Raw genomic sequence first — 27,251 nt, 5'->3', positions numbered from 1 at the left:
TTTTTCAGCTCACTGACAAATATGTACCTTCTGCTGGTGGGCAGCAGCCCTGCCTGAGGCTCCCACATCCTGCCTGCCTTGCCTTTTGCCTTTACAGCTGAGATAGAAAAGACACACTTGTAGGACATGAGTTTCTTGATTTGTTTTGGATTTACCTTTGGGTGAGTGGGACTGTGCCTTATTTTCCCCCTTGAGTGCAAGGGAAGCACTTTCCATCACCCTTGCTGGAAATGCTGAAGTGAGGAGAGAGCCACACATCTCCTGGGCACCTTCTCACTTCAGCGTGTCCATCCAGGATCGGGAGGATGGGCACAGCCTCTGCAGTGGGACACCGGGCATCTGCCAGCATCCTCCCCCATCCCTCCTGTGAGAGCACCAGATTCCAGGGCAGGACAAAGGAGCCATCTGTGGGTTAGGAGTCAGATATAATGGAGGCACCAGGCAACATAACCAAATTACCTGAGAGGGCAGCAGCCAGTAGAGCTGGTGTTGTGAGGCAGCCAGGGGAGGTGCTTTCCCACTTAGCCTGTAGGGGAAGGTGAGCAGAGAGGGACTAAAAGGGTGGGTGTGCTGCATGGCAGTCCCTCATCATCACCACCAGCAGTGAAGCAGTTAAGATGTGGGGAGCCCTATTTTTTCCTACATCTCAAAATAGCACAAGGCAGCCTTTGAGCACAGGCAGTGATGTGCTGACATTTGTCCCTTGGAAACATCCCCTCCACCACCCCTTCTGCTCAGTTCATGGGGCAGGAAGAGCCGCCCACTTGGAGATGGAGCCCGGAAAGCCTCTCGAGGAACGGGGACGCTTCCTCAGGGCTGACCTTCTAAAAATAGCCTGGTAGGGATGAATGCTTGTGTGAAACAGCCCACAACCCAACGTGATGTTGTACATGCTGGAATCTCCATAGGCTGGAATCTCCTTAGGCTAGAATGAGGTGTAATGTGAAGGAGGCAAGGAGGAAAGGAGAAGCCAATTGTCTGATTTCTAGCTTCTCATTAGGAGTCTCTGATAGTGAGGGGAGTGGGGCAAATATCTCCAGGGTATGATCCAGGGCAGGGCATGGGCTTGGGGACCTAGCCAGCCCTCTTGGGGTAACTGACTCTTGGGGGTACACAGTTCTCAGCTTCAATTTTTACAGAATCCCAGAGCAAATTGCTCTGCTGCAAGATTCTATCAACCCATTCACCAGGAGCTAAAATAGCATTTTTTGTTGACCATTATTTGTTAACTCTTTCTGGTAGTGAAACCATGTCTTCAGTCAGTAAGAAAATGTCACAGCTCTCTGGCAAAGAGACAGGCTGAGCTCCTGGAAACTGCCAGATGTTCTTTTTTATCACCCCCTGCTCCTAAAATATCAAAATTTTAATTTACTCAGATGAATGAGCAGTTGACTAAACAGACATTCAATATAAAATTCATAGTAAGAAAAGAGACACTTGGGATAATTTTGATTGATTTACTTGGCAGAGTTTTGATAGCTACTGAAAAACATACTATTCATGTTTAGGTGAAAAATAAATGGAGTCAAATAAGTGTCACTGCATAGTACTAGGAGGTATATACAGCCACATGTAAAAATGCATAAACACAAACATTTCTGTACAGCAACTTTTCTTTTCAGTCTGTATAGAGAAACACTGGTTTATAATATGGGGAAAATATAAAGCAGACATACATGCAACAAGGACATGACAGTTACATAGATCCCACCTGCCTCCCAACAGCTGAAAGAACAATAATAACAATAATAACAACAATAATTATAATAATAAAAGCCTTTTTTGGGGAAAAAATTTGAAACCTGGAATGTTTTCATATTGAGGTTTCCAGAGAGCTTCAGATGTGAAACATATCTGAAGGCGATTTAAAGGCTTGATTCAAAGCCCTATGAAGGCAATGGAAAAACTCCATTGGTTTCAGTGAGCTTGGGGTCAGACCCAGCTATTTAACCATGATCCCGTTCTGCCCTCCCCCAAAACCCAGAATTGAAATCTGCAGATAAAAATAAACAATCATATCATACAAAACTTTGCATATAGAATACAAAAGGTAACAGCTGACTTTTTGTATAAAATACAACTTTTTGATAGTATATTTATTTCACATATGTATAAATATAACCCAAATAATATGATTTTTATTATTCCTACCAAAATATTATTACTTTTCGCTGCTGTTTTTACAAAAGTTTACAAAACAAATAATTCTTTATATTTACAACCCAATACTGTGAAGAGTGCCCAGTCAGTGATGAAAAATAGACTTTAGGGGTAGTGCACTTAACCATTGCAAACAAAGGAAAAAAAATACACTAGCTCCATTCAGATGCAAGTGTTCTGAAGAAAAGATACTGGATTCAAGTTTTGGTTGCAAGAATCTTTCACAAGCTCGCATTTCAAATGCATCAGGCAAATATATACAGGACTGGAAATGGCCTCTACCTTCTTTGAATTTACTCAAGACAGGATGTAATTTTGCTTCCAGGGATGGCACTCACAGCCCAGGGTCTTTCGCACTCCAGGCTGAGGCCAACAGGACAACACTCAGCATTGAGTCCACCACTGCATGACATCATAGAACCATAGAATCATAGAATATCCTGAGTTGGAAGGGACCCACAAAAATCATTGGGTCCAACTCCTGACTCCTTGGGACCAGCTCCTCAGCTGAACAATTTTTTTTACATAATTTGAGGACATGGAAATCAGTCTGGCCCTAATACAGAAACCAGTGGTGGCTTTTTCAATGGCATGTGAGGGTAGTTGAAGTTACCAGACTACAGTGCCCACTGCTCATGGTGATACTTACTCAGCCTCAGCCTCAGTGCCATCCATCGCAGTTGTCTGTTCCTACCAGTGCACTGGCACTCACTGCTGACCTGCTCGTGGACAGGGAGTGTGTGAGGCAGAGAAGCCAATCTTCCTTTCACTTCAAACTCGTGCAGCTACTACTTCAGTCTAGTTTTGCATGATTTATACAGGACACATTTGTTATATCGCATCTGTATCTCTCCAGGCTTAGGTGGGACCCCAGTGGCCTGAGCTGAAAAGCTCTTCAAAGACTTGGCAAAACTTGTACTGGCATATCCAAGGGACTGCATGCACCCCAACCAAAACTGGGGAGAAGAGGGAGCTTTCTGGGCAGCTGAGTCACCATTACACAATGCAGAGGTGCGCAAGGATCACTAGCTGGCTTGGCAGAAGGGACTCTTCAGCAGGCTTTCTTGTCCCTCTTATTTCTCTGGGAATGAACAGTCTCAACTGGCATATCTAACTAAATGCCCATGTTACACCTTTTGTGGAGGTGCTGGTGCTCATTTGTGCGACAATGCTTCTTGTAACATCCTGAAAAAGTGTGCCCATTTGAAATGACAGGGTGAAATAACTGGAAAAGCCTTATTAAATCCTCTCACAAGAATTGGGTCAGATAAGTGCAGAGGCTATTGTCAAATAGTCTACTCATCCCACTGCCACTAACAAGGATGAATAAAGCACTTGCATGGGCTGAGCAATGCCTCTTAGCACCAAAGCATGGAAACATAGGCATTGTATTCCTTTGCTACATCTAGTTTTAGCTAATTCAGAGGAGGCTGTGAAACACATTGCACTGCATCATTTGAAAGAACAGCATTTTCATTTGAATTGCAAGGTCTGTTCTCATCCATGAATGCTGTCTGAATCACTATGCAGCTGCTTTATAGTGACATAGCATATCCTTCTGATGCCATTACTGACCAAGTCTATAGCAAAAATTTTAATATAGTCAAGACTATTTCCTGGCAGGTGTGGGACAGCCTGTATCCTTACTGCTCTGCTCTGATAACCTTCAAGGCAAGGTGCCTGCAAACTGCTCATGGGAATGGTCCTTGCCCCAGCATATCTTCCTAGTGATACACAGAAATTGCTCAGGGCAATATTAGCTGGTCCATCCCCAAACCCAGAACAGATGATTGAGTCCAGTGCCCAGAAATAATCCCCAGAACTGTTTCATGTGCAAGCACAGATGTGGCTGATGGAGCCTCACGCTGTGAGTTATAATTGATTTGCATGCTAGTTTCAGGGGCAGAGCCTCTTGTACTCCAAAGAGAGGCTGTGGGTACCTGGGCCATCAACAGAACTCTTTTCAACTCCCTCCATATGGCAAAGAAGAAAACAAGATGGGACCAAAATGCTGTGCAATCAAAATGGCAGCTTCCCCCCAAGGCAGGTAGATGATGGCATTTTGTCTGGGCTAAACCTGTTTGAGAGAAGATCAGGCTGAACTACCTGATTGATACTCGCCATGATTTGAGATGAAAACAAGGACAGTGGCTTACCTGAGCCACTTTAGGTATTTGCCCTCCTCTAAGCTGGATTGAGAGAGTAGTCAGGGACAAATCATGAGCACCCTTCTCACTCAAGTTTCTATTAAGTCACTGGAGTCCCTGGGGAAGGGCAAGGTGGCAAAGTGAGGATCCTGAGCTTTGGTAGTAGTTCATCTCATGTTTCCCTCAATGCCCAGAATGACTGTGCTGCTGGCAAAACAGCAGCATCCTCTAATACTCACTGCAAACACTGACGAAAGGGAGAACACAAATGCTAGAGCACACTGAGAAACATGCTGGATAATCTGTTTCCTTCTTCCCTTGGATGAGACCACTTACCCTGCTGTGTGCTGCAAAAGGTACAGGGTTTATAACAAAATCATTGGGAAAGCAAATGTAAGTTTGTACTGTGCAGAAGTAAACAGTTTTTGTAATGCCATGAGATTTACACAGGGCTTGATGTTGTCAGGGCTGAGCAGTCCCAAGGAAGTTAAGGGCTGTGAACATGATGACTGAAGAGCTGTGGCCCACTTGGGGTCTTACTTGCACTCAGAGAAATGATATTCCACAGCCCATACCACTGTCTGGTGCTTCCATGTGTGGGAAGATGAACACGTTTTTTTCCTGGAGCCACTCTGAGAAGAACCAATGAGTTTGCAATGGGCTGGGCACAGGTGTGGGGAACAGACCCTTCACATGCTTTCACTCCTTTGTGGCAGGCAGGAATATCACACCGTCTCTTCAGTTTTATTCCTAGAGCTACTCTTCAAACAGGGCAGTTGCTCTATGTTGTATTTTAAAGGACAGCCCAGTTACTGGAGTGTAAATTAAGGAAGCAGGTTGTTGGAATCTAAAGAGAAAGTTAATGTCCTTGCTGCCTCTTCATCTGGCTCCCTCTTGGTACTGTCACTTATGAGTGGTTCCCTAAAATTTCATCGAGGTTGATGTCTTTCATCCAGTCATCATTACCAGGTTCTGTTTTCAGTAAAGAATCTATAAAATCCGAGTCACTGTTGAGCGCAGGTCCTATACTGTCACCTTGCTGGTTCAGAAAGTCAAATGCTAGGTCATTACCATGGTCACTTCCTTGGTAAGCCCGGGAGGTTTGGTTGGTACTTGTGAAACCTGTTGATGGCAGAGATGATGGCGGTGTCATACTTGTTCCTGGCTGATTCAAGGTAGGCACAGTCTGTCCTCTCAGCTGATTGGGTCTTATGCTGAGCCCTCGTAGTGAGCCAGCAGATTGTCCATTTAGAGTCTGGTGCATTTGGTTTAGAGGGGGCCTCATTTGAACTCCCGCTGTTAACTGGTTAGGAGGTGCCAGTGCACGCTGAGGAAAATGCTGGTTGCCTATGTTGCGCTGCAAAGACTGGTTAGGATATGGAGTGCCGGTAGGGAAACGGACCCCTGCAGGTTTCAGTGCATCCTGCTGCTTCACTGCAGACTCTTGTGGGGCCCAATTCTGGGCATTGGCAGTAGCCGTGATCATCACATTGGCCGGCCGTTGAGCAGGGATACCTGTCGCTCCATGGGTCAAGCTTGGCCTTATTTGCTGAGAGTTGACCACTGACCCCGTCCCAAAAGCTGCCCCGTTGTTCCCCTGTGTCATGGTTTGCTGTCGAGACACCATGGGGTTATTCTGACTGGGCAGAACTTGATTTTGGTTTCTGTGTGGCTGCATTTGGTTTATTCCTGAAGTCACATTGTATGTGCTTGGTTGGTTGCAAGGAAGGTTCCCGTAGCAGCCCATACTCCGAGCAGCAGGGACAGAAGGCATTCGGGTTCCAGCAGGTGTGGACATGAGGCTGGAGCTCTGGGGCATAATGCTATGAGTTGAAATTGGGTTGGATAAGGACATGTTGGAACTCATGCTCACAGCTGGTGAACCACCTGGAAGGAAGAAAACAGAAGTGTTACAACAAGCGTGGGTGCATGAATATGTGGTGTCATTCAAATACCAACAGCTCAAAAATCCAGTTTTCTATAAGCAGAGTTTCTTGAAGAAGACACTTTGCTCTTAAGAGGACTTACATGAACTTGCTCAAGGCCTTGAAGATGCCTATCATCCATAGTGTGCTTTGGTCTATACTAAGCTACCTGTGGGCTTTCCATCCCTTCAGAGGACAGCACATGAGCCAAAACTGGTGTTCACTGTAAGAGAAATATTGGAACAGGGAAGGACAGACAGAAGGACTGGGCAGGAGAGAAGACTTTCCTGCCTTCCTTTACAGAAGCACTAAACACATCAGACAGGACAAAGCCTCTCTAAGTGATCAGAGATCAAGAACTTTTCCTTACAGGGCATGGCTCATCTTGGCTCACTCTAGTGACAATGGGGAGCGAGAGTCACTTTCATCAGGCTTCTTTTCCACCTTTCTTAGACACCTACAGGAGCAGTATCCATCCCTTTTTTTGGGGGGAATGTCTGTCCCAGATGACAGCAAGAGCCAAGACTGCATCTCACACATTTGCAGCCATAGGCTGGGACAGGAGCTCAGTCCAGTCTGTGACGTGCCTGTCCTCCCACATGGTGGCCAAGTAGGCATGAGGACATGATGCGGTGCTGTGCCTGGTGAGCCCCACACATGCCCTTTCTAAACTCTCTTCCCAGCTGGGCTATGGCTATTTGCCCCCGCAGAAAGAGACTTGCCAGTGAGGGAACCACACATGATGTGCCAGCGCTTGCTGCACCTGAACATCCCCTTTTGTGCATCAGAAAACTACAAGTTATGAGTTGGCATGAATTTATCACTCCTGGCTGATTCTGTCCTATGGAGGATTTTCCTGTACTTAACATCTGCCAATGGATGACAAGAAGAGAGGATTTTCTTGCCTTCAGCCGCCAAAATTCAATACAAGCTCACTTCTTTGGCTACACAGCCTCTAGTATGAGGCCACAGTAGGTCATTTATATAATGAAGTCTGAGTGTTTATGCAGTGCAAGACTGAATTAATCCCTGAGAGACTGGCTGAAAAAGATCAACCACTTTTTAAACACAGCCAGTGTAGATGGCACTGTGGAGAACCCTCTCTGCACACAATCAGCTGCTCCATAGTGTAATTCCCTTTGCTACTGTTGCTTCCAGTACAAACCCTACAAGAAGCACAGCTTGAAAAAGTCAGGTTCAAGGCAAATGAAAGGAGATGTTTCTTCACACAATGTGTGGGTCAGCTGAGGAAATCTGAGCCACATGGCACAGTAGAAGCTAAATTCTCACACCTCTTTGGGTGGCCCCCAAAGTGTGAGAAAAGCTGTCAAATGAGCTTGCTACCAAGGTACCACTGCATTTCAGGAATTCTCTGAGCCTTTCCCAGAGGGGGAATGAGGAGATTTGCTATTTCATAGGGTGCAACTAATAGCACTTGTGGGCATGAGACACTGCCTTGGTTTGATCCTTCGTACATATGGCAAAACCAGATGGAATTTAACTAACTTTGGCTTCGTCACCAAATCTTATTATGCATTGGTCTGTGTGACTAATTTTATTAGTTGGTCCATCATAATTTCCTTCCTACTACACAGTGTTTCAAGACTGCGTCATGCTTGCAGCATTCTCCAAATACTTCAGAGTGTGGCATGTTTTCCAGTCCTTTGGTCCTTTGGAGCTCCTTTCAGAACTTGACAGTTTTTGATGTTTGATTTCAGATCTGTATATCATAGCTGGTCACAGTAATACCTTTTGCACATCTCCAATGTGGATGTAAAGTAAGCTCTGTTTTTCCAGTTCAGCATCATCTCAAACAATGTTTGCCTATCCAATTTCAATCAAACAGCCTGCTCACAGTGATATCTGGAGACCTGTCAGCCATTTCCTTTTGAGATATGTTAATTTTGTGTCACTCAGGTTTCTTAACCAAAATAGGCAGTAAGAAGTCAGATGCTTTAAGGGACATAACTTGAACAACTATTGCCTCTAAGTAGTGGTTTCATTGAAAGAGATACCATGCAAGTCTGGAAAGATTCTTCTAACATTAGCTCATGTTGCTTGAAATTAATTACATCTTCCCCTTCCTAAATTCTTTATTATTTGGGCTGTATCTGCTCCCCAGTAGTTGTGCTGAGCTCTGCATTAGGCTACTAGGGCTGCTATTACCTACTTAGACTTTTAATTTTTATCATGGCATTAGCAGTCTCCCTTGGTGTTTGAAGACTAAATAAAAGGTGACACTAAGAATTTGGAGAACGTCTCAGCCAGCTCTTTTAAAACTCTTTTAGACAAATCATGGGCATACATATTTAAAAAGTCTATGTTTAGGAACAGCCTTTTATTATACTGTTACTGTTAAAATTTCACCATAATGATGTTCAGCTCCCACAGACTGGAACCAAAGAAAAAAATTGTATATTTCTGCTTTTTCTGCATTATTTTTATACATATGCTATTTCTATTTAGTAATGGATGCAAAAGATGCAATTTTTTTTCCTTAAGGACTTAAAAAAATAACTCTTCCCAAATCATTATTAACACTGAGTGTGACTCCACAACTAGAGTGCTTGTTTCAAATCAATATAAACGTAGATACCTAAATTAAGAAGCTCCCCCTATCCTGGAAGGCAGCCTGTTCCACAAACACGCTCCAATTATCCAAAGAATTGTGTTGTCCTAACTTAAGCACCTAAATTCAGTCCCTGAGCTGGGCAGCCCCTGGGACAGGATATGCTATGGGGAGTCCACCTGGTTTTAGCCCAACAGGGACAATCACATCCCCACAGTCAGTGCTCAGTTGGCAACCACATGATTAGCCCCATCTTTGGCTTTGCTGCCGGGCTGTGTGTTTTTGGAATGACTGTAACATCTCCTATGAAGACAGGTGGAGAGAGTTGGGGTTAAGGTGGGAGAAGAGAAGGCTCTGAGGTGATCTAGTACTTTCCAGTACCTGAAGGTGGCTACAAGAGAGAGAGAGAGAAAGGGACTTTTTAATAGGATATGCAGTGACAGGACAAGGGGGAATGACTTTAAATTGATAGAGAATAGGTTTAGATTAGACATAGAGAAGAAATTTACTCAAGGGTGGTGAAACACTGGACTAGTGAAAGAGTTGTGAATGTCCCATCCATGAAAGTATTCAAGGCCAGGTTAGATGGCACTCTGACTAACCTGGTCTAGTGACAGGTGTCCCTGCCCATGGCAGAAGGTTTGGAACTAGATGATCTTTAAGGTCCCTTCCAACCCAAACCTTTCTGTGATCCTGTCATTTTTTTCAGGGATGATAGGGATGGGTCCCTGATTTTTTGCTCCCATGAGGCCATATTAAAAAGGAGGAATGGTACAGAATTCAGTGGCATTTCAAGAGACGGTTCTCTCCACCTGAACTACAAGTTTGTAGAGTCACTTCATTGCCACTGGGATGAAGCCCCTCCTGCGGTGACCCTGCCAGCTGTTGAGGAGACTCCAGGGCTACCATCACACTGCCCCTGCAAATACTACACGTTTTAAAGAACACAAGTGTTTGGGAAGGGGTTGTACTTGTTGCCAAAAGACAAAGCTTCGTCTTTCTCTGTTTTGCTATTTTTATGCTTTTATTTTTAACACAAGTATTTTCCATTCTTATTTTTTACAGATGGGAAGAAATGCCTTCCTCGGAAGCACTGTGTAAAGCAGCTGGGCACCCCAGGCTACGGCAGCTTGGAGAAACAGCTTCCCTACCCGATTCACCTGCTCCTTTCTTGGGGGTTTCTTGCCATGGCATGGCACTGTGGGGAAAAATATAGAGAAATAAAATACTCAACCAAGCTTCTCCAGCCTGTGCAATTTTATTTAGCTTTTTGTTTCTTCTTCCCTGACCTGAGCAAAGCTATTCCCAGAAAAAGGGAACAGTTTCCCTACTGTTACTCCCTTATGCAAGAGTTTCCTAATCGTTCCCTCTGGTAGCTTTGCTGGAAGCTCCTAGCACAGCCCTTTCTCCCAGTCTTGCCTGAAAGGCTGCCGTCCTCCTGGGGCTCACTCAGCAGGGACTTGAGATTTGAATGGACAAGTGGTGCCATTCCCACATGTTTCAAACCGAGGAGATGGGACTCCAAATACCACAAGATTGGCAAAGAGTCCATCAGATTAACAACAACAGGAGCCGCCACATAACAATGGTGATCTACTCTCTTTGGCGCCTTTCACACATGTGGCTGCACTCGCTTCCATTTTCTCTCTCAGGCTAGAAATGGATTGTTTTTAAGTACTAGCCAAGAGTCTCAGTTAATCATCTGGTTCCAGGAACAAACCATTAAACAACACAGCAAATCACAAGATTCCTCAGCAAAATGCTGGGGTTGCCAAAGCATTTATTTTGGAAGTACAGGAGGTACCAAGCTAGCAAGCAGGACCCTCAGTGTGGGCTATTACACTGGGATGCTTGAGCCAGTTTACTGGAGAAGATTAACACCCAGGTCCACTAGAAAGCAGCAGTTTCCAGCAGTAGTTTCCAGGTTACAGCAAGCTTATCACTGCTAGAACTTGTAAGCAGAGCAAAGGAGTGCATGAATGCTGCTTGAGCAGCCCAACCTGGCCCATCCCTACAGAGCTGGGCTGGGCGTCCCACATAGCCAGCAGATTGGGCAGAGGGGTGGCATGTGAGTAAGCTGCACTTCAGAGCTCATTAAAATCATAATAGAAGCTGAAAAAGTTGTGCTACAAAGGACAGGTAAGAAGGAAATACTCAGATCACTAGCTGAATCTGCAGAGCCAACAATTATGGAAAAACACAAAAACCCACCCTCTTATTTTTCTTTAGCATGTTGCATACAAAAATATACTAGAAGGCAAAGAATTCTTTTTACACTTAGATGCACAGAAATTTTTGCGGTATAGAAAACATCCTTTGGTCCCATCTGCTGCATTTCCCCCACCTCCTCTCTCCTCAGCATTTTTTCCTTACTCTGCCTTTGTTCTCTTAGCAGCCTTCAGCCAATCAGCAAGGTGAACAGTATGAAAAGCCAAACAAACAATCCTGTGCTTCAAAAACTAGATTCTCCCAGGAGGTCAGGGCACAAGAGCTGAAGCGAAGGACTAGTCCTGAAGTGTTGGGCATTTCCTGGCCCAGGCAGTTCTGGCAGAAAGCAAGGGCTTTTGATATACTTTTTGACTGATCTCTTGAAATCCTGCTTGTAGAGCAGCACTAAGGCCACAACCACAGCCTATTAAACAGACCAAAAGTACCACCCATGATGGTGCCATGTGGGGTACTTAAAAATCCGATGAGGGTCCTCACACTGTACACGAACTGCCATTTGAAGAGAGGGATGGTTCTCATCTCAGTCTCTGAGCCAAGATGCAGCATATATGTGAGAGAAGCATCTGAACACAGTGAGATTGCATAGTCAAGAGGACATCTCTGCATCAGGTATTTGGGTGCACATCTGCCCCAGATAGTGCTAATGGGAGGGGTGGCAACTCCTCCTTCCCCAAGTCTTAGAGAGGTGGTATCAGCCTGGATAAAGCACCAGATCATACACCAGCACTTCTCAGTGGTGCAGGACAGTGAGGTAAATAGCACAGGAGGGCAGCAGCCACCCCTCACTGCTTCTGCAGTGATGGAAGCAGATATCTAGAAAATCATGCCCCAGTCATCCTATGCATACATGGCTCTTATGGGTCATGGGAGGGAGGGAGGGAGGGAGGAAGGAAGGAAGGAAGGAAGAAAGGAAGGAGTTGCATTGAACCCATGGGTACTTACCAGGATATTGGTTTGCTTGTTGCATGTTGACCACATTCCTTCTTTGGTCTTTATAATCTGGTGGTGGTCTTGTCAAGTGTCTGTTCAGCTGGTCTTGTGGAGTTATTTTCTCCTAGAGGATTAGAGTAGAAGTACATTAATTTGCTTTTCTTTATGCTTTCCTGGCTCTGTGTTTTGCCAATCTCTTTATTTTCTCAGTAGGTACAAAACTGAAGTATTTCTTCCTTTCACTCTGTCTGGTCCACAGGACATTCAATTGTGAAACTGAGCCATCACCTACTGAAATCTAAATAGAAATCTTTTTGCTGGTTGCATTGTGTTTGACCCTGGTTCAACTTTCCTCTCAGCCTCTGAGAACAATGTCCATGTCTGCACTGCAGTACAAAGTGTATTCCAATTTCAGCTTGTCATCTCCATCCACAGCCATGCCCTTCCCTCCCTCACTCTTGCCTTCCTACACTTCCTACACCCAGCAAAATCCTTGCTTTTTCTCCCCTCAGCTCTCCTCAGTAGGGATACCAGCAGGACACATGGTTTAGCAAGGATGGTGCTGGGCTGGCTGTTTCCATGCCACTCAACATTGCCTTGTGCTTCCCTGTACATGTACAAGGTGCTCGAGGTGCTGTCTTTCCTCTTACATTGGGAGTACAAGAACTGGGGCAAGAACAGCAAGGAAAGATTGCAGGAAAAAAATATTAGTTGGGGAGGTTTTTTTTTTTGTTTTGAGCTTGCAGGGACATGTCTCTGGTGAGAGGAAGATAAAAATCTAAATCCTTGAATGGAAATCTGACTAACTGACCTGTGCTCATAAAGATCTGGAAAGAGCAGGCACCAGACTCAATGCCAAATCTCTCATCACCATCAGTGTGGATTGATGCCTCCAGACTGCTACTGCTCACCCATGAGACATGGTTCCTTGGAGTAAGTGCCCCCATGGCAGGAAATTGTGACTTTGGTGCACATGTGTCTTTACTGGACAGCTGCTGGGACAGCATTACACCTCTTCTGCAATGTGCACAGGTTTTGGGTTCAACTGCCGGAATGGCAAATCAGCTTGTCAGTGTGAAAAAGTCAGGCCCTGGCTGATGATGCAAGTCCATCGGAGTAATTTGGGGACAATCTGCCTGAAAACAGCATGCATATGGACTTTCTAGTGAAAAATCTGTATTTTCTGTGGCAGCAGCTCTCTGGCCACAGAGAGCAACACATAACTTTCCCAGGCATCGTCCTGTGGAAGGCTGTGAGAGGATCAGAGAAAAGAATGATAAACAATTCTTATCTTCACTTGCTGCACCTGTTGTTGTGAACATGTGGAATGTGTTATGGAGATTTGTTTACCAAAGGGTGATTTCTTAACTGGCCAATGGTGATGGTGTTTAGATTGAAGGACCAATAGAGTCCACCTGTATCATGACTGTCTGTGAGTGTGATGGGTTTCTTAATAAGTATAGTATAATAAAGTGAATGATCAGCCTTCTGAGAATCATGGACTCAATGCCAATTATTACCTGGCTGGGGGCCTGCAATGACAATTTTTTTCTCCCAGGAGCACTTAAAAACACTGGGAGAATACCCCTTCTTATGTTATTTAGGGCATTTCCACAATTCATGATGGGAGGGAGGGCTCTGATTAAGATTTGTAAGGTTTGTTTATATATTCTGCTCAACCTGAATCCTTGTGAGGAAAACAGACTCCCATGAAATCCCCACAATTCATGTAAAAACTGTAGGCAAGATTTATGTGTATTTCTGTGCACAAAATACAAAAGCAAAGCCAAGCTGATTAAATTTCCATTTTGTTTATAAGAAGCTATTTGAGCAATTAAGTTTTTGCTCTGCTAAAAATTCTGACAGAAAACTGCGGCACAGAGAGCTGACTTTGAACTTCTTTTTTCTTCTGCATGAATCGAAAAGTCAAGAAATATTTCCTTTATAGAATCCCCCATGTCTCCTAAAATGACCAGAAACTCCCAACTAGTCTCTCAGATACCAAATGACAGAGAATTGGCTACAGATACCTAGAAATGCAAAAATAAAACCAGAGAAAGTAGGACTCATATGCAATCCCAGTGAAGCACACAAACTTGAGTTGAACCCCAAAATCAAGGCACCTGATCCTTGTTTACACACAGGCAATTTACACTATGCTGCCTTGGTGACAGATCCTGGAAGTAAACTTTCCTCTGAGGTGAAAGTAGCGTAGCAGTGCACCTTGCTTTATCTTGCAAAGAAAACTATGGACAATATTCATATGCCTCAAAGCCAAGCATATGCTTGGACTGTTCTTGTAATGAAACTGCAGTAGCTTGGAAACTTGTTTCATACAGATTGAAGAAGGTTTCAAAAAGGCTTAGAAAAGTGCTGAAAAATACGAGGCGCACTCTTGAAGTTCTAGGCATTGCCAAAACAACCTTGAAGTTTTAGGGGGCTTTCTTCTCCTTGTCTTAGCTTTCTTTTCTCTTGTTTTTATGACAATATTTTCCATGTAAATTAAGAAATTAGTAAACTTACAGCTTCTGCCAACATCTGCTGCTGTAGAAGGAGTTGTTTTTGCTCCATCATTTGCCGTTGCAGAGCCTGTTTCTTTTCCATCAGCTGCTGATTCAACAATGATTGCTGGGATGAGTTCATGTAACCACTTCCAGTGTTTGGATTTGAGCAAGAACTGGAGCTTGGAGTGGAGCCAGCTCCCTGGCCTACCACAGAGTGTTGTTCCTGAAACAGAAGAAAAGGCTCGTGAAGGATGAAAATAATAACAAGCATCAAGAAAAGGAAATAATCCTTTTCATGTCATTTGCTGAAGCTCAGGACACAGCCCACAGATTCTCGGGACAAGTGACTGATACAAGGGCTATGACAAAGTAAGAAGAGGATTGAGTAACTTCATCCCTCAGGAAAGACTCTGAAAATGTGCCAGGTGGTTCCAGTGGAAACCCTCAATATTGTACCAGGAGCTTGGGAAACATTAACAGAAGTAACAGAGCTGTCCTGGGGATCTTTCAGGAAACGTGCATCGGGCTGTACAGCAGTTTGTTTGACCACAAGGGAACAAACTTGGCATCTGCTGGTTCCTACCATCTGGTGAACAGCAGTGAGAAGCTGCAGACTTATTGGTAGAAGTGGCATCTATTCTTAGAAAATACAGAGGTGGGAAGTTAATACTTCACAGTGGGGTAAATGGTGCTGCTCTCATTTGTCCCGTCATCTCCCTGACAAGAGCAATCTCTTAGAGACTGCTAATTGAATCCCATTAGTAACATGCTTAAATAGGCTTAGAGTGTATCAACTTCCTCAGTAAAATGAATGTGTAACTGGGAAGGACCTTGAAGAGTGTTTTAGGGTCTCTCTGGTCTTTGTGAGGGATCTTGATCTGCTTCCTCTTCCCAGTGTGCAGCTCCATAATGAAGGGATGGATAAAAGTCATCTTAGAGGGCAGTGGGGAAGGTACATGAGAACTCAAACCATGCTCATACAAGATGAGAATGTACATGGAATGACAGTATGCTGTTTCTTCTCTCTTGGCCATTATTTCCCTTGGCAGCAATGTGTTTTTTGCCTACTTGCTCCAGCAGTGCTTAGTACTTGGGACTTAACCAAATGTAGCTTTCTCAGGACACACACTAAAATATTCAGCCTTCTTTGGATCATTCGATACCCACATATTTCTTAGCCACACAGCTACAAAGAAAATGGGATACACTGAAGAGGTCACAACAGTCAAGAGACACATCCATTCTCTGACCCCACTTGGCTGCAATTCACCATAAGAACCAACCACATAACTCTGTATAACCTAAGAGGCAGCAACATTTTTGCCTTGCAACACAAGACCCCACAGCAGGAGTCTGATGCTCCCTGTTGCGCAGCGATTCTCTCAATACCGAGGTGTAGAACCAGGATCTGGGCCACTATCCTAGTAAAGCTCTGCTCCGTGGCCATTGTCCCCTGGGGCATTTGGGCAAATACAGGCTGACCAACATTGAAACAAGAATTTCTAGCCTACCCATGTCCTGAAGACCATGGAGCACTGATGCATAGCACTTTGGAAACTCCAGGAAAGCTCATTCCTGTGCCTTAGCTTTTGCATCCCTCCCCTCCCCAGTAACACACAGACTCAGTACAGACTAATCCCACTTATCTTTTTACCATCTGGCATGGAAGAAGCACAATGATTGTTATGGGTATTTCTATTTTAAAATAACTCAGTTGCTTCTAGATGGGGCCACATGAGTGTGTAGCTAGTTAGATAAAGTATTGAAAGACTGTTACTGAAATAAGAACCTTGACTTTCTTCTGGAGCCACCTGCAGCCCCCAAGGCAGTGTTACAAACCCACCCTTCAAATTTATTGGGCTCTTACACAATTATATCCTGCACACTTTCTTCCAGTTCCAGAAGGAATCTAGGATTGCTCGGCACTGCCACATTTTTCAGCCCTTATGTTAACTGCAAGATAGAAAATACCTCCTCTCAACAGACCTGCTTGCCAAGTTGTTGCGCAAACTTTTTTGTCTTTCCTAAAATATTTTGAAAAGAAAAATATGTTACAATAAATTGGCTTTGACTTCTATATTCAAATGACAACTCTAGCTTGAACCCAGCCACATGTTCCATCCATTAACAGAATTCATCTGTTGTGTTTTTGCACAGATAGTGCAGGCTCCCCCAAATGTGCTTTCAGTCCTACGTAAAAAAACCAACAAAGCCTAAGTTTTTCTTTCATTCCCTACCAGCCCATATAAGCAGTGGGGAGGATTTTGTTTTAAGGTAAACTGTGTAGTGTTCATTCACAGTATCTATCAAAGAAAGCTCTTCTGTAATAGCCATTGGCACAAAACACCAGCTGCTTGGCAAACAGACCCTGAGAAAACAGTGTAAATCATCAACTTGGAGCCAGGTTGGGGTTTTTTTTGCATTTGGTCCCTTCTCTGCTGTTCATGAAATGTCAGTGTAAGCCTATGAATCTACGATGTGTTACTTCTCCTGCCTGCTGATCTTCCCCTTGCAATAGGAGAAGGAAGAACAGTTTCCTAATAAATCAGGAGACTAGCGGCACAGCAGTTTGACCCTTCATGAACCAGTGCTATCGAGCCTTGCTCTCACCCTGTGCTTCCATCACTGCAAATCAGATAGCAGAAAGGCTACATTGCTGTCAGGGGTGTGGGGCTCTGCCCCTGGGCAGGACAAAGTATGCCTTCTGACAGCCCTGAGAGGAAGGGCAGGTTTGGGTGGAGTTACCCTGCTTTTGTTAAACTGTTTCATCCTGCTCTAAGCCTAGCTTTACTGCAGCAGCTTTACTACAACTCTACACATCTAGAGCTGCTGGTTTTTAATGTCATTTCTGGGTTCCCATGCTGCAGTTCATGTGGTTTAACTTTAGAAAGCCCTGACCAAAGAAAATCTGGAGTGGGACATGCCTGTCCCCTTGCCCAGGGGTACCTCTGCCCAGCAAGCTGCAGAGGCAGCCCAGCATCCCTCTAGCTGGGGAGCCCCAAGTGCTTGCCTGCAAGGTGTCACCACATTGTTTCCCTGCATGAGGAAGGTAACCTGTCCCCTTTGTCCCCAAGGAGGGAACATGATGGGGAGCACATTCCTGCAGCCAGCCAGTTGTCAGGGACAGGCTGGAAGCATCACTACTCCAACAGGTACAAATGTCCACCTGGGTTTACCCTCATTTTCTGACCCGCTCATGCATGTTCCATGTTCCTCCAGCCCTGCAAATGACCTACAGCCCTTTTAGGGCCATCCCTGGTGCCAGCTGAGGCTGGGTTAGTGTTCATCACAATCTCCAAATCACATCAACCACCACAAATCTCCATCTGCGCTGCCAGAGCTGAAGCTTCAGCATGGTGATGCTCGACATACAAAGCAGATGTGTTGCACCACATTATCTGATGTTACAGTGACACATAAAACCTATGAGATGCAGAAAGGCAGACAGGGAGAGCTCCTCAGAGCTGGTAGCACAACTGCAATTTTGTTCATAAGCATCACAAAGAACATTACGTTCAAATGTTTAAATTAGCAGTAAAAACAAAGCATTTAAGACCAAGTTTGCCTTTCACTACCCCTGCTGCAGCTGATTTGTGTTCATACAAATGAAGGGATGTTTTGGCTTCTAACACATATACAAACTTTTTAAAATAGACTTTTCTCTTTTCCCATTTTTTCGTCTTCCTCTCCTCTCCTCTCCTCTCCTCTCCTCTCCTCTCCTCTCCTCTCCTCTCCTCTCCTCTCCTCTCCTCTCCTCTCCTCTCCTCTCCTCTCCTCTCCTCTCCTCTCCTCTCCTCTCCTCTCCTCTCCTCTCCTCTCCTCTCCTCTCCTCTCCTCTCCTCTCCTCTCCTCTCCTCTCCTCTCCTCTCCTCTCCTCTCCTCTCCTCTCCTCTCCTCTCCTCTCCCTTTCTTTCCCTACAAAGCTTGTCAGGAGCTCTGAAAGCATATGTCTCTGCGTTCTTAGTTCAGAAGTGGTTTAAGGACAGTTGGCTGGAAAAGGATGTGCAAACCTTTCCCCTCTTTCTCCTTGAAATGCTTTGAACTGATGAATAATTTTGATGGGACAGAAGAGAAACAATGGTCAATTTTGTATGAAACCACAATGCCCACAGAGGCTGTTTGCTTCCCAGCCAGGAGCCCTGACATCTGTGCCACAAGATGAGCTTCTGCTTCATGCAGATTTTTCCCTCAAAAGGAGATGGGGAATCTTTCCACCTTTCTGTTCCTCTGTGGGGCAACTCATTCTGTGCCCTGCATCAGATCAGGAGTGACAGCTCTGACTTTTGCTCTTCTTCTGCATCAGTTCTGGCTTAAAGAAACAAAGAACTAAAGAAGAAAGGAAAATTCTTCAGATCCATTTATGGAAGTCTACTCAGTTACAGATGCCTGCCTTACAAAAAGCTGCTTCCAGGGGAAAGGATGTGCAAAGGATGTGTTCATCTGGTGACCGAACCTATGCATGCACTCATAAGCAGTTTGTGTTAATTGGCATCATGGGCTTGTACAGCTCTTTACTGCAGGCTCAGAGTGAGGATGGTGAAGGAAAAGGCTCCTCTGTGGGCTTTTTCAAGGGACCAGTGGCTGTCCCCACAGTGTGAACTTCTCAGGGGCTTTCTGGTTTGACTGCAAACCACCCTGGACAACTGAGCACTTGGAAAAGGAGGAGGCAGAGGGAGAGGAGAAGGATGAGGAGGAGGAGGAGAAGGGGAATGATTCAACCATGTCCTGCACTGTTTCAGAGTAGTGCAAAGCTGGTAGCAAAGCCGAGACCTCTGTGAGCCCCTGATGCGTGCCCTCCACAGCCCCAGCTGGCATGCTTCTTTCCACAGGCACAAACTGAGGCTCTCCTGCAGCTGCTGGGCCAAGCACTTGGGCTTATTGAGAAGAGCTGGTCTGACTCATGCATCTTTAGGAAGCTGAGCAGAGGGCTCGTTGCTAAACAGCCAGTCTTAGTACCTACCAGCCCTCTTCTTCTTCTGAGCCACCTCTTTTTGCTGCATTTAATGAAAGCAGATACACCCCCTTCTGCTAAATACTGAGCTTTTCATGGTTGTCTGAACTCCAAGCACTGCCTGCTTGTGTCCTTGCCTCAGACAAGAAAATGAAACTCCAGCAGGACCACAGCAGAGTGTCTGTCAAATAAGAACTCTTTCAGCTCTAGTGAAAAAGCTAGAGTTTTCATATTTTTAGGAATAACTCCCATTCTTGACTGGTGTGCAGAGGGCTGCTTTCTATGACACTGTGAGAGCACCAAGAAGTTCCTGAGATTAAACTCATCTGCAACAACTGAAGACATGATCTGTGTATAAGGAAACAAGACAGACTGGGGAGAGACACAGCCAAGCATATTCTCCCTTGCCTTACTGCTAGTCCAGCTTGGTGGAAGTGAAAAACAGTATCTTCCTGAGCAGCGCAAACTCATTCAACCTTTTTTCATATCTGGAATACACAGCATAAAAGAGAGTCTCCTCAGTTTAGGCCTCTAACAAAAAACTTAGAGCAGATTCTCTCTAAACTGTCTGCTGCAGCTCTCCCTTCACTATACAGGGAGATGGGGCTGTATAATTAGGCTTCATATGTTTAATTTAGACAACTGAGTTAGGAACCCAGATTAGATGATAGGAACATTCCCTTACACTCCTCATCTTGGATGCTTCTAGTCACACTGGAGTAAAATGGCTGGAAGAGTGAGTGTGAACACCCTATGATTTGTCAAGCAAAAGTGGATGACTTTCTAAGGGTGTTGTATAGAGTGACCTAAAAGCCTCCCAAATTAACCAGGTGGAAGATACTATCATAGGCTGAATTTCCCCTAATATCTGTCAGAGAATGTTTTTATGCATTCCAGGAAGATCACTTTTATATGTACAAACAGCATTTGAAAAACCTGAATATTGTAAGATCCCAAGAGCTGGTTTTGCTGTGTCTAATATCCAGAGATACAGCTGGGTGAAGGCTGCAAAATAGTTCCTTTCAGTAATTTTGTGGTGTTTATAAGAAGTTGGCTCAGCCACATGGGACTATCTCCTAGTGTTTTTCTTCTGAGAACATCTGAGCTCTCAGCACAAAAATTTCAGGGCCAACCATGTTTCCAAGGCATATACACAAGAAAACATGGACACTAGGATTGCAATTTCACAAGCTCAGGCTGTCTGCCTGCCTTCATCCAACCAGGGAAAAGAAGCAAATGCACCATTCAGCAAACTGAATGGTGGAGCCTGAACAGGAAATGTGGACTAATCCCTTCAGACACTGAAACTGGAACCGCTCCTGACAGTAGGGAGCACACACATGATTTCTGCATCCTTATGGTGTAAGTCACCCATTGGAGTGGCATGTTTGAACACCAAATGATGCAGCAGGTAATTGGCATGCAGAGATATAAGTATTGCAGCAAACCCAACTGCTGCAGCTCTCACTGGAAGATCCAGGGAGTTCAGGCTTTTTAAAAACACATTTTTTTGCACACTGAAATTTAAGCAATTAAATTTCTGAACTATTTTCAGAAATAGGTAACACTGTGCACAATCTCAAACATAAAAATGAGTAAATCCCTGAAAGCAGCCAATCCTCACTTTGACAGAGAGTTATTTATTTGTGCAATTCTTAATAGAAAGCTATTGCAGCACTTTGCCTGTTCAACGCCAACAGGGAAGCTGCTTATAGCCAAAATCCTTGTGAACATATTTTCAGATTTATTTGTAGCCCTGCCATAATCCTCTGCCACAGAGCTGCACAGCCCCATAGCCACTAGCAGGCACTCTTAGAACAATGTTCCCAACCACAACTCCTTAAACTTGGGCCAAGTGGGAGCTGCATCTTGCAGGGTGTAAGGCTCAGATTCAGCCCTTGCACAATGACATAGCAACAGACCCAGGAACAGCGCCTCATTACCAGCCTTGTCTGACAATCAAGTCTTTAATGAGAACAAAGGTTGACAGTGATTAATCATTAAGACATTTCTTGTGCCTTGCTGCACGTGTTGAAGGCAGCCTCCTGCCGAGGCAGTCTGGCAGATTTCCTGTCTGCTCTATACCAGGGCCCATGTCCGGACACACACGGATGTCTTTTCCCAAAGCCAAGCACACAGATGAATGTCTTGTCTCCATTTCTGAGCACGGCAAATTCGGAATGCATGTGCATTCTGCAAAAATAATAAACCCTCAGCTGTAAATTTGATTGCTGTATATTCAGGCAAAATGACCTAAAGGAGATTTGTTCATGTCAGAATTTTTCCCAGATTCATCAAGAATGGATTATTAGTGTTTTGCCATGTGTACCATGATGAACCCTTAATGTCATCTTCTGGCATACTGTATATATGAAGGTGTGCATTTTAGAAATATTTTGTTTATTTGTAATGAAAATAACATACACGTGTTGAAAGTTCAACAGAGGAGGTTATTGTGAAATGTCTGCATCAGAAAAGGAATGTTGGCTCCATCAAAGTCAATGGCAAAACTCCAGCTGACTTCAACGGGGCTAGAATTTCCTCCCAGATGTCCATCCAGCCACAGGGGCACAGTGGCACTCTTGGCTTGCAGTGACCTCATCTTACATTTTTGGACAAAATACCTGGTTCAGACAGACCAGTAGAGAGCCTCCACTGATGTACTTGTGCAGAGACTATCCTGCGCTCTGTATGGAGCTCTGTTTTTGAATGCCTCATGAGCTCTTATTCTGAAATAAGTTTGCCAATAAGCACGAATGATGAAGACTCCTATCTGGTTTTGGACAAAACCAAACACATAATGATTTGTTCTACTTCAGCATTCCAATCTGCAATGGCTGCAATGTGCAATTTCTACACTACACTAATCTAAACTACAACAAGCCAAGCCCTCTAGTTTATCATCACACAATTGCAGGAAACCAAATGAGGGAGGTTTAAGAAACTGCCCCTCCTCCAGCTGGAAAACGAGCTGGTGTGAGCGGACCTGTTTTGCCTAGTACTACAGGACAAGGTACGTGCATACTTGCAGGTTCTGTGCTTCCACTAAGGAGTTGTAATTTCCAGCTGAGGCAGTGAAAAGTTCCTAAACTAGTTGAATTAAACACTTGTGATTATCTGTCTATATCTTTACCATGAGTATATATTATCTGTGTATATGTATACCTTATTCATCTAGAAAGTGTTCTTGTCTCACTGCCATATGTTTATTATCTTTCACAGAAATTATCTAGCCTGAGGGTGATACAGAAAACATCAGCCCACTTAGAAAAGCCATAATCAAAATGAGAGTATTGCAAGGGGAAGTGCTGGGTAAATTCAGTAATAGGTGACTCTCTCATACATACGTTTCTATTTCAACGTTCAGTTTACAAAACAGCACTAAGAAAGGCACTAGTAGCAAGCTTATGTGTAGTGTATCTTTTTTGGCATCTTGCCTTATCCTCATGTTTCCCCCTGGCTGCGACTCTGACAGTCACAGTAAACCAAAGGGTATGTGGGCACTATACAGGGAGGCGTGCTCCAGAGGCTGCTGTGGAGACCCAGGCTGCTGAGATTCCATGGAACCAAGTGAATGAGGTATATCATATATGATTCACCCTCCCTATTAATTGTCTGTAGTTTAAACAAATTTGTGTCACTTCTAATTAACAAGCACAAAAAAAAAAAAAAAAAAGAAAAAGAGAAAAAAAATGATGATATAATATGGAAATTTTCCTCAAGAAATAAAAAAAGCAAAGCAAATACCATAAATGCCAATTTTTCTGCAGGAGAAATGAGCAGGCAACCTGAACAAAATATTTCATGAAGAAGGAAAAAATAATTAAACACGCAGAGCAATAACAACAACAGAAAAACCACATCACTGGGGCCAAACACTTCAATTCAAATGAGCACAACATGGGTGACATGACTGTCAGACACATGCTAAGATCAAAGCTCTCCTGCTGAGAATACACAGCAAGAACATGAGCATCCTTAAACATGAGCCTCCTCCTAGCCTTCTAACACCAACAGCTCCGAATTCTGATGGCAGACAATGGCCAACACTTAAAAGCAATGTGTGAAAAATGGCTCTGACCTGCGTCTCCCTGCAATGATTGAAGCTGCAGAAGTGACATGCCTCAGGTGGAACTGGATCTCTTTGTTCCCAGCTACCTGTCCCAGGACAATGACAGCTGCTAACCAAAATCAGCATCTGGGGCTGGTAGCCAAGTGTCACTGGGCACTGAAGCAGGGAGTGGGACGAAACCAAACGGTTTCCAACTGGGACAGCCCATGGCACTGGTGCAAGTGCACAACACATGGTTCAATTGAGCAGCTTTGACTGCCCATCTATGCAATTTTAAATGAGTCCTTATCACACAACCCCAACTATGGTCTTCCCTCTCCTCCTTTTATAACAACGACTGTTTTTGTTACAAAACAACTTAATTTGATGTGAGTTAATTTGCAGGAATTGACATAAGCCTAAGCTCCTGCCATCCCCTCACAGTCTTGATGAGTGTGATAAAATGGTGCCAGTGGCTGCAGCACCCTGATGGTTTGACAAATCTACCTATCCCTCATCTCTCTGTGCCAACAGCAGTTTCATTAAAATGTGAAAATACTAGGTTTCCTAAAAAGCACTCCTGGAATTTGACTGATTTTTCATTATGATCTCAAGATGTAGGAAGCAGTGTGGTTTTCTCAGGTAACCTAGCAGTTCCAAATACTTCTCTGGGTCAGGCAAAGAGTAAAGTCAGGACCCTGAATTTTAGGAAAGCAAAATTCCAGCCATTTAAAGGGTTAGTCAATAGGACCCCATGATAAACTGCCCTCAGGGACAAGGGAGCACCACAGTGTTGGCAGATTTTTAAGAAGGCTTTCCATAGTGTACAAGAGCTCTCAGTCTCCAGATATAAGAAGTCAGCAAAGGGATGCGAGAGACCAACATGGATAAGTCAGGATCTGCTGGTCAAATTAAAGGGCAAGAAAGAACGGCACAGGTAGTGGAAGCAAGAACAAGGATCCCAGGAAAAGTACAGGAATGGTTCTCAGCTGTGTAGGGATGGTGTCAGGAAGGCCAATGTGGCTGGAGCTGAACTTGGCAAGAGATGCAAAGAGTAACTAGAAGGGCTTGTACAGCTATGTGAGCCAGAAAAGGAAAGATGTGGAAATCTTTACCCCCTGAACATGACGGGCAAACTGGTAAGAATGGATTATGAGATACTCAACAACCTTTTGCCTCAGTCTTCACTGGCAATCTCTATTCCCACTTCTAGTTTTAAATTAAGAGTGCAGATTCAATCTAGATATAATGAAGAAAAATTTTTATGAGATTGGTGAATCACTGGAACAGGTTCCTCAGGGAAGCTGTGAATGCCCCAGCCCTGGAAATTTTAACCATCAGGTTGGACGAGACTCTGAGCAGCAAGGTCTAGTGGAAGGTGTCCCTGCCTATTGCAGGAGAGTTGGACTAGATGATCTTTAAAGGTACCTTCCAACTCAATTTTATGGTACTAAGATTCTTTTTCTTGGAGGGGTAACAGAGCTAGACAGAGCTCCTCCACTTCTGCTTTCAGCCCTCCCCATCATGGGAATTGATCTGCTTCCTCTTTACCCCTCTGGTAGCATTACCAGGCATGGTGGTTACCTCCTGCAGGAGTAAAAGGTTACTTCAAAGGTGACATAGGGCCACTAGTGCTGTATAATGGCACAGGCCCTTCAAGGAGCACCTGGCATCTCACTAAGTTCACAGAAAAGTGCAACAGTGCTTGGATGTAGTGAGTTGTTTCTTCTGTTATCTCCAACCTTTAAAAAGCTGAAATGGAGCCAGCTAGAGAGGTCAAAATAGCTCGATCCACCAGGGACCAGTTCTGCCTTGGACAACATGCCTGGGAGGAATTATCTGAGGAAAGTCTTCCTTAAATCAGATGAAGTAAAAAGTGAATTATACTTCTGGCATTTATTTAAGCTATTTACTGCCCAAATCTTGCAGCGTGGGAAAGAATAACAGACTATCCAGAGCCTGCCGTATGCCAGCTATCAGATAACGTGCGACTTGGGAGAATGGGAAGGTTGGTGCCAACAAAAACTTTCTTGGACGACTTCTACTCATTTTGTATTATTCTTGTGCAAGAGCAGTAAAAACCTGTTTTGCATCCCTCTTTTTAAATAGACTTACTCTCTTTTGAAAAAGGAACAGGTGGACAGGGTATCACTGTCCCATTTTCTTTCTCTGAGCAAGGGAAAGCACAAATGCAATTGCCTTTGCCAAATCACTCTCATATTTTGCTGTGGTATTTCCCACATTTGGGATACAGCAAAGGTAAATACCCCAGAGAGCAAGGAGTAGGGGGCTCTAGATAGCCTTTTATACTCACACTGTCTGCCCTGACCAGCAAGCCCTGGGCTTTGCTGAGGGGGGACACTCTGGTGTCTTCTGGCAATGCTTTGAGGAGACATTGGGGATATGTAAGTTCTGCCCTCATCTTCACATGGTTGGTCTCAGCTACACAGTTAAATATACACATAAACTAAGAAAAGACCTTGTTTATTGGTATCAGACTTTTTAGGGGCCAGAGTGTATCCTTCTCACTGTCTGGTGGCAGAGCTGAGGTGATAAAAAGTACAGTAAAGAGCTTTCACTGGCATCTGCAATGCCCATTGAGCTGTGTTGGACCAGACAGCTCAAACAAAACAGTGAAATAGAAACACCCAGCTGACCACTTAACTGTGCTTACAAGGAAAGAAAGCAAAAGGAGAAACCAGCTGAACTAAACGAACTACATGAGTACATGAGTTGTACCACATTCTGCAAATAGTTGGTTAGATACCACTGAGGTTAAAAAAAAAAAGAAAAAGGAATTGGCTTGGTTTGATTTGAATTCCCTGTAGAGGTCATCCTTTTGCAGTCCTGGCAGTTGGATAACAATAGAGGCAAGGGAGAAGCGCTCATTTATTAAAACTTGGATTATTTTGGATTTTAGATATTCTAAACCTGCATATTTACAGCAAAACTATTTTAATCTGTGACATCCTTTTCCTATCCTAAAAAGCAAAAGTTGGACTCATTCTTGGGCCATAGACAGCACATGTCTCCTTTAACTTAAAAATAAGGTTTAAATGGAACTTACTTGTCTCACTGGTTTGTACTATCTGGCACAGAGAAACATTTTATCCAATGACTGTTTTGCAGGCTATTCCTGCAAGTGACCTTCCCTGTGGGTCACATAAAGTTTCTGGTAAGTTTTTAGAACTCACAGGCAGGAGAAGCCTACCAGGACACTATGTGGATTCAAACAGTAGAAGGAGACTCTGACACAGAAGACTTCACATACCTTTGCTCATTAGGAGAAGGGCAAAAATCTTTTGATGGGTCAAGCCGTGGATTCAGAATATTCAAAATATCATGACAGAAGTTTGATACTGGATAGCAAAGAGTTGTGATATGACATTTGTGGGGCTTGACATCAAAACTCCTGATAAATTGTACTGAGGTTACAGTACAGGTAACCTAGAGGTCTTGGTAAAACATCTCTAAAATACTGTGTCCCTCTTGTTATTACAAATCTAGCAGTGATGGAAAATAATGAGAATTTTAACCAATGACATAAAGTGTCTCAAATGGGTGTTGAAATATGTATGATTATGTAAATTAGATTGCTTGAGCTAGAAAGGGCAGGGTTACACAGTAGTTGGTTGGTGGGTTAAAGAACTCATTCCACATACATCTTGTTCTCCAGACAAAAGAGGTGTCAAATTCAGGGAATGCCCACTTACTAGCAAGGTCTTGCTCTATAAAAATGCTTCCTTGATTTTTAATAATGTTAGTTATGCCTCTTGATTTCTGCC

General features: G+C 44.0%; 1 protein-coding gene and 1 long non-coding RNA gene across 4 annotated transcripts in view; one reads left to right on the top strand and one right to left on the bottom strand.

Moving 5' to 3' along the window:
- Window positions 1-1,443: 1,443 nt before the first annotated feature.
- MAML2 (mastermind like transcriptional coactivator 2) overlaps window positions 1,444-27,251 on the bottom strand; it is a 213,706-nt gene continuing 187,898 nt past the window's right edge. For 2 of the 3 annotated variants that reach the window (XM_068181463.1, XM_068181464.1), the window contains 3 exons: window positions 14,484-14,687; window positions 11,973-12,084; window positions 1,444-6,194 (listed from right to left, as the gene is read on the bottom strand). In XM_068181463.1, the coding sequence (XP_068037564.1) occupies window positions 5,215-6,194; window positions 11,973-12,084; window positions 14,484-14,687 (1,296 nt within the window). In that variant the 3' untranslated portion in view covers window positions 1,444-5,214. The remainder of the gene's footprint in view (window positions 6,195-11,972; window positions 12,085-14,483; window positions 14,688-27,251) is intronic. The other variant, XR_010996336.1, reaches the window with a different exon arrangement.
- On the top strand, window positions 4,528-10,039 carry LOC137469091 (uncharacterized). The gene is made up of 2 exons (XR_010996337.1): window positions 4,528-4,663; window positions 9,867-10,039. It is a non-coding gene; the product is annotated as an uncharacterized lncRNA (long non-coding RNA).

This window comes from Anomalospiza imberbis, chromosome 2, assembly GCF_031753505.1.
Source record: "Anomalospiza imberbis isolate Cuckoo-Finch-1a 21T00152 chromosome 2, ASM3175350v1, whole genome shotgun sequence".
In the NCBI taxonomy this organism is placed as follows: domain Eukaryota; kingdom Metazoa; phylum Chordata; class Aves; order Passeriformes; family Viduidae; genus Anomalospiza; species Anomalospiza imberbis.
The sequence above is the reverse complement of the archived record's forward strand: the minus strand, read 5'-3'. Positions and strand labels throughout refer to the sequence as shown.